Source organism: Corvus hawaiiensis, chromosome 8, assembly GCF_020740725.1.
Source record: "Corvus hawaiiensis isolate bCorHaw1 chromosome 8, bCorHaw1.pri.cur, whole genome shotgun sequence".
Taxonomy (NCBI): Eukaryota; Metazoa; Chordata; class Aves; order Passeriformes; family Corvidae; genus Corvus; species Corvus hawaiiensis.
The window spans coordinates 29,148,152-29,156,310 of NC_063220.1; the positions used below are offsets into that span (position 1 = coordinate 29,148,152).

At 40.6% G+C, this 8,159-nt stretch overlaps 1 protein-coding gene across 1 annotated transcript in view; it reads left to right on the plus strand.

Moving 5' to 3' along the window:
* The window catches only part of GRID1 (glutamate ionotropic receptor delta type subunit 1), a 499,007-nt gene extending 491,228 nt beyond the window's left edge, over positions 1-7,779 (plus strand). Inside the window, 1 exon segment of the mRNA XM_048310905.1 lies at positions 2,623-7,779. Within this exon segment, the coding sequence (XP_048166862.1) occupies positions 2,623-3,051 (429 nt within the window). The 3' untranslated portion in view covers positions 3,052-7,779.
* The last annotated feature ends 380 nt before the right edge of the window (positions 7,780-8,159 follow it).

Genomic DNA, 8,159 nt, shown 5'->3' on the forward strand with positions numbered 1-8,159 from the left:
TGTAGTGGAGGCTTGACAAGAATATGAGTCCCAGACACCCAGAATGCCAGCTAGGAGTCTACATCACAGCTAGCAGCCTCGTTTAGAAAAGAAATAGTACAGGATACCTAAAGAGGCATTGCATTATGGGCTTCTGGGGGTTAGCTCCTTAGACACAATATCATCATACATGGTGGTAGCTGAAGTTGTGGACATGCAGAACTTTGCAGCAAGCTTTTGTTGGCAAACAGGTGAGGAAAATGCAGCAGTGAGTAGCTGGACATCTGTTCAAAAGGAACCCACCCAAAGAGGTCAAGCTCTTACTCCCACTGGGGAATAATGCAAGAACTTTTCTCACATTTGCCCCAAGTCTACAATTTTACTTCAAGAAAGAGGAACTGAGGAAATTACGAATTAAATCCGTGTAATCCTCTGGCCACTGTACCATAAATCCTTAATTTTACTAGCTACAGAATTTAGAAAAGAGCCTCTGAGTTATCATCAGCTTAGTGCATTGTCTAATGTATTGGATGAAGGGCTTGACAAGTCAGGTGTGGTTGTTGTCAGGAGGGACTTAATATAGCTGCAGGGGTTATCTGATCAAGTGTTGTGTGATCCCTTCATGTCAAAAAAGTTTATTTTTTATTTTATTATCCACTGATTTTTCTCTAACTCAAAATTATCTGATTAGAGGATTTGGCTGAAAAAGCAAGATTTTTTAAAAAATTATTTGTTTCTTTGTTTTGGTGAGGAAGATTATATCCCCCAGGTTTCTGGGAGCTTCATTGGGATTTTGGTGGATTTATGACGTAAATTAAATAGGAATTCATTTTCCACTGATTAGCAAAGAATTTGCAACATGCAGCTCAGCCCTGTAATTGTGGAGCAGTTGTATTCCAGGTGAAATCAATATGGATTTAGCCTAAGCTAAGGACACAGGTTTGGACTGTACATCATGTAACACTAATTCATTTCCAAACCCATGGAGGGATCAGCAAATTCAATGGTTCTTGAGTAATGTAGAAGGGGTGTTAAATCACAAGGCTAAATTGAATCTGTAGTTGACATTGACTGGAATCAAGAACTTTGAAGTTGGCTTGTCAATTTACAGGGGAAAGCAAAGCTGCAGAGCAGAGGATACCATTGGAAAAAGATTGTAATACTCTGTGCTCCACCTGAACACCAGTGGCAAAAGATTAAGAGGAGTGAGTGGCAGTGACACCTTGTACTTCTTCATTCCCTGAGCCTAGATCTGAATCATTAAGGCTGCTGCTGTTAAGTTAAACCAACATTTAAGCACAAGCTGACCTTGGGCAGCCAGGGGTTACTGGAACACAAAAGTTTCAGGTAGTCCTGCTCCCTAGGTTGGAGTCTTGCTGTCTGACTAATGTCATTACAGGTTTCTGTTGGACCAGGGAATTGCTCCAGTTCCAGGGTTGTTAGGCTGTTATGCTTTGCTGCTATTCTGCTGTTTGTTACACTTGCATCAAATAACTACAACTGCAGTCACAGCTGGTCCTTATGAAATGTAGAGTAATGATATAATGTAATACCTTTTTATTGGCAATACAATGCTAGCTGCTAAAATTCAGTCATACAGCATCCCAGGTGGTTGACTTCACCCTGCCAGTTTTGTTGCTTCACAATTTGAGCGTCTTGAATGCTGTGCTGAGATGATAAACAGCCCACTGTAGGTCTTTGCTACCTCAGGATTTAAACACAACTCCTTTTGCTATGTTTCCTCATGGAAGCTCAAATGTGTTGAGTAAGTGGTCCTGACAGTCAGTTGAAGAGACTGCTCTGGGAACCTTAGGAAACACATTCTCAGAAGATGCTGATGCATTTTCTAAAGACCAGCATTGTTTTACTGAGCTCTGACTACAGACAGACTTTTTTCATATGACGTGTCAAGGTGACAGACATCTTATGGTCTCTCATGCAACTGTTCCAAACACAAATCAAATGTGTGGTCCCCTCCCCAGGGCTCTCAGAGTAGGTGTCTCTCAGGTCTGTTCCAGTAGGTCTATGTTCTGTGTCACACAGGTGACACGGGGCTTCCTGATGGGAAGGCAAGAATTCATCACCACTGCAACCCCTGGCCAGTAGATGTGGACACATGAAGCAACTGCCCTGAAGTCAGGGCTTTTTTGCTGATGTGTTCTTTAGAAAATGCTCTGCAGATAGATGAGACAGTGGGGAGCTGTCATGTGGTGACAAGGGGCTGAGCTGCCCACTGGAATTTGGAGTCCCAGCTCATTTGTTTGCCTGCCATAGGCTTTTTTCTGAGCTTTTGCAAGGTGAGCCAAGGGCACAAGGGATGTGCTGGTCCCTGGTGCCAGACCCTGTTAGCTGAAGCACAGACATCAGTTTACCTCCCAGGAGGATGGGATTGACAACATGAGGAGCTCCAGTGGGCTGAGATTGAGCTGGTGTTTTCTTCAGCATTTCCTTCAGCAGGTTTTTCATCTGGAGATGTCAGCGGACCTTGAGGTCGGTGGAGCTTGAGGTTTTGCACAGGCACAGTTGAAATCCAAGTGATGTAGTGAGTGATCAGCAACTCTGGTCACACAGAGGAGAGGAAGGGGGACCAGACGGGGTTGGAGATTGGGTTTGGACTGATTGTTCTGGTTTCTTCCTCACTAGGACAAAGAAGTGAATCTGGAGCAGGTCCACAGACGCATGAACAGTTTAATTGATGAAGACATAGCCCACAAGCAGATCTCTCCCGCATCCATCGAGATCTCGGCGCTGGAGATCGGTGGCATGCAGCCAGCTCAGACCCTGGAGCCGGTGCGCGAGTACCAGAACACGCAACTTTCTGTCACCACCTTTTTACCAGAACAGACAGCTCATGGTGCCAGCAGGACACTGACAGCTGCCTCGGGCAGCAACCTGCCGCTGCCACTGAGCAGCTCAGCCACCATGCCCTCCATACAGTGCAAACACAGGTCACCCAACGGAGGACTATTCCGGCAGAGCCCCGTGAAAACCCCGATCCCAATGTCATTCCAGTCCGTGCCGGGGGGAGTCATTCCAGAAGCAATGGAGCCCTCACATGGAACATCCATATGACGAAAACAAACAGTAAAAACAACCAGCAGAGATTTTTAATACAAAATTTAAAAGAAATGAAAAAAAAAAAAAAAGGAAAAAAAAGGAAACAAACTCTTACGTTTTTCTTGTATATACTTGTAAATAATGAAAGAATGAAGTGGGGTAAAAGTGTATTTTGAATATTCCCAATTTTCGAAGTAAGTAAAAAACAAAACAAAAAACAAACAAAAATGTATGAATGACTTTGTAAATTTTGTTCTATATGAATAAAAAGGCAAACTACTTGTGGTCGTTCTCAAGTGCCAAAGAAGACCTGTTACTGGGACTGAGGGCCATACTTTTCTTTTTTTTTCATGGATTTCAACACTTATTCCCTTACAGGTATGGTTTTTTTAAGAGCAAAAAATTTATCTGTTTCTTGCTAGAAAAATTCACCATGCTCAGATCTTTCCTTTCCCCAGAATCCTGTTTTATAGCCAAAATGACAATTCACTCAGATAACTTAACAGCTGGTATTAGCATAGCAGTAAAAAATGTTTTAAAGGTGAATTATAACTAAAATCCAACAAACAATAAACAGAGAACGTTTTCCATCTAACAAGGATTTAAACTTCCACACAGTTTCTAAATTTACGCACAGGATTATTGGATTGTGCTTTTATGTGTCTGCTGTGCTGTGTGGCTCTTTTAATTTAACTTTCTGGGTTTTGTTATACATATATATAATATATATTATATATATTATGACATATATTATATATATAAATGCTTTGATGAACAGGTTTTAGGTTAAAGGGAAAGCTTTTAAGAAAAACTGCTCAGCTCTTTTTTTTGTTTCTTGTGTACATGACTGAAAATGGGGAGGAACCAATGGAGTGAGGCAAGGAGGAGCTGTAAGGGCAGGAGATAATGGCATTGCAGTGACTGTGCCCTCTGGTGCCATCTCTTTCTTTAAGATTTCACTGAATTTGTTGCATAATGGATGCAGTGCTCCCTGTTGACATCATATCCCTGAATGACAAGACTATAAGCACAGCTCTGCTTTTTTTTTCCATTGATTTTGTAAAGAGGAACATTTTAATGGCCATGTCTATAATCGTGGTACAAATGGCTGTACAAAACCTTTTGTCTGTGAAACACAGAGGACAAAGACAGAGCAACACATACAGCTAATTTAATGTCTTGTCATGCAAATATTACCAGTGCAATTTCATATGACAGAAAAATACCAAAACAAAATCTTAACACATTGCTTCCTTCCCAAACAGAAGTTTGAATGCCAGACATAATGGATCCCTGTCCCCCCGCCTCCTCTTCGTGGACCATCACTCTCTTTCAAAATTGGGATAATTTAGTGTCTTCTCAAATGTATCCCTGGTACTAGGCTGTAATTTCCCTTTGTAGCTGGATTTCTTCACTTTATTAGAACACCGCTATTTGGAAAAGGCTGTAGATCCTGGTGCAGCAAAATCACTGTCTACATTAAGGTGAAAAATTCTGTTTGAACAGAGGTAAAAATGCATTCACATCCCAGGAAAGTCAGCAGGCGATCCGGGTCAGGTTTTTGGATAAATAAACATTCCATTCACTGCTCCTAATTTGATTTGCATAATTACACAACACATATATTTATGGGGTGATTAAAGTCCCCACATTTTTACATTTCCACTTTAAGCAGTAGGGAGGAAAAGTCAAACTGTGACATAAAACGAGCCTTATGGAAGAGCATGCTCAGCCTACTACTTTTTGAATGAGGAATGTTGATGGTGAGCTTACAGAGGGAGTACTCTTACAGGGATTAATTTGTCTCTGTTGTCAAGCTGGTTCCTCATGAAGACAGGGCAATTTTGTAGCTTGGCACAAATTTCACTATTTGCTTCAAACTAATTAAAATGAATAATAAAGCTGACTAGATTTATGCTATTTAGAGACTTGGCCCACAAAAACTTTGGATTTTTTTTCTTCTTTTGTGATATTTTTTTCTTTTTTGTTGTCTTAACAAACCTATGGCCACAGGAAAAAAAAATCTTCCATAAATACATGAATTAGTTATGACAGAAATATCTGCACTATAAGTCTAAGCACACACAGGAATCTGTAAAGATGCTTTGGCGAAAGAGTGGAAAGATTTGCCTTGGAAAAATCTCTCATTTCATGACCAATTTAAGATTTTAGGAGCAGCAGAGAAACGTGCTGAGGCAGAGGTGCAAGGAGGTGCTTGGGTGGCCACGAGGGTGCAATGTGTTGTGGCACACAAACCTGTTGGAGGCTTCCTGAGCTGCTGCCCAGCTGTTCCTCACAAAACAAAGCATGCTGCTGATTTGCTGCAGCAAAGCCCAGAACAGGGGCTTGAAACCTTCTTTTACTGAGGCACCTTTGCTTTCTCCTTAGACCTTTCTCATATTATGGACTAAAACACTGTACTGAGTAATTTTAACTGACCTGCATTTGTGGAAGAAATTGTGAATACAATATATTTGGGGGATTAACTTAAACATTCTTCAGTGTTCTCCTCTTGGCTTAATCTTGCTACATGCTGTAAAGTTTGGGAGTGTGGTTTAACTTACAAGCAATGTCAGATCTCCTTTATTCTCATGCACAGAATATTACACACCTGTTTGGCTGCTTTGCAGGGCTACATCTAAAATGAGCAGGATCTTGAAGAATCAAACCACGCAGCCCTCTCTCAGAGGAGTATTTAAGCATGTGTGTGAGCCCTGTAGGGAGCACCTGCTTTATGCACAGGTGAAGTGGATTGCTGATTTGTGGTGGAATTAAAACGCAAATTAAATATGTGCCTAATTTTAAGCAGGTGAATGAGCTCGACAAACTCTGGGACTACTCAGCTGCTTGAAGATAACCTTACCTCTTGAGTGCTTTGCTGCACCAGGGTCTACACTGCAAAAGTAGGAATCTGCAATGGATCTCTCACTGGCTAGTAATTATTTGTTTATATAAAAGTTAGCAAGTCATGGCTTGGGCCTGTCAGCCCTGACAGGAGGCTGTTAAATCCTTCATGTGCTAGTGGTTTGGTTTTAGATTATTTAAGCAAATCACCAGGTTCTCCTTGAACATAAGCAATGTTTCTTTCCCCATAATTTTCAGTTTTCAAAGTAAATGCAGAATGTATGATTTTCGTATTCTGTCTCCTGTTTTATATTTGTATCTTCCTTTTGATGGATCAAAGCATTCACTTTCTATATAATATGTATTCACCACACACATGCATATATATATATTCATGTGCAATTACTCACAGAAGAAGTGAGAAATATAATTTCCATGTGATGTAAATGAGCATAAGGTGAAAGCTTTCACAGAGCTGTGCTTATTTACACCACCTGCAGATTTGACCCTTCACCTTTAATATCTGGCAAGTTGAAATAGAAAAACGGCAGAAGTTTCTGAAAACTTTGAAGACCAAACTGTGCCCTTGATTTTCAAATGGAACTTCCCCTGAGTGTACTTAAAATAGGGAATAACATACGATCCCAAATATTGCAGCTCCTCCAGGATGTTTACACTGCAAAGGTGATTGTACATGAAATGTACCTTCCTTTTATTGTGCTCTTTTGATGATGAGCTTTCACAAAAGTGACATCTGTGGCACAGCACTTCTAGTGCGTCTTGTTCTATCAACCCATTAGTTTAGAAATTATTTTCTTACAAAAATGTGACTCAGTTTCTTCTATTTGCTTGCACTCCATGGGGAATCTGCTTTTGATCTGAAGAATGCCTTGCTCTTATTTCTTAGTATGTCATGTTTTCCTATTGCAATGGGAAAAAAAAGAGTAATTGTGCTTTTTAATTTCAGAGTTGAAACTTGATAGAATGTTTTTATGCTGGGTTACAACTACATGTGTGCAATACTTGTCTTGCAAAGTGAAGTTCCCCATACCTGCCTTGCTTTGATAACCATTGCTGCACTGTAGGTGAAGTCTCAGCAAAACAGCTCACTTTTTCTTAGTCTGCTGATAGAATAAACCACTTAAACCTGGGTTCTCACCTGTGTAAATCAGCTTCCCTCCAGGGAATGGGTCAAGCATACTGAGTTTCAGCAGGTGAAGGTTTAGCTCTTAATAATGGGCTCAAGAGCACTGCTTTCTATAAACTGGTCTTCAGGGGTAGCTCTGAAAAGGAAAACGTCTCAAAAATTAACCAGAAAGAGGAATGTTATTAAAATTTTGAGCATGCAACGTGGATTACAGTTTAAACTTTATGCTGGGATTGCTTAAAGAAAGAAAATTCTTCCTTAAATCTGTTCAAATTTAGGACTATCTCTTCTCTGAGACAGGTTTAAAGCTGTTGGGTTGGTGACAAGAGGAGCATTCAGAGGAAATCATGTTACTGGGGCAGTACAGCAACGACAGTGTTCAGATCTTGTTATTTTCTTTTATTTTCCTTTACTGACTTGAACTTATATGTGAGCAGCTAAAGAGTGGCATAAATCTTAACACATTTGGGGGACCCTGTTGTACATTTCTCAAAGAAACCACATCCTTTGGCAGCCCTGGGAAAGGCAAGGAGAAAGTCAGAAGAAAACTCTGAAGAAAAGCAAAATTAAAGGTAAAAATTGACATGTGGTGAAGGGGGAGGGAGAAAAGGATCGTTACAACTCATGTTTAGTAAAGCTGTATTACTTGTATGAGAAGCCTCAATTCCATCATACAAGCAGTTGCCTCAGCTAATTATTATTTTTCTTAATTTTTAGGAAACAAATAAAAACAGCATTTGTTCTACCAGAAACAGTTGTTATATTATTTAAGAGTTGAAATTATTTGTGTGGTGGTGCCTGTTTTTTGGCTTGATTGTTGCTCAGCTGGGGAGAATGAGCTTTAATCAGTGCTTTCACCCAAAGCAGCTGTGAGCTGTTTGCTGGGAGACAGTCCCAAGGACTGTTTAGGTCTGCAGCTGGGACAAATCAGCCTCAATCAGCTCCACATAAACCTCTCACTTCGCTGGCTGTGGGGAAGAGTTCAGGCTTTATGCTTTGAGCTGTATACACCTTTGGGTTCCTAGCGAGGGATGCTGCTTTTTCTGGTGTTGGAGGGATGCAGAACAGACACGTGGGTTCTCCAAGCTTGCAAGGTAACCACTGAGAGAAGCAAGTAATGCATAAAGCTTCA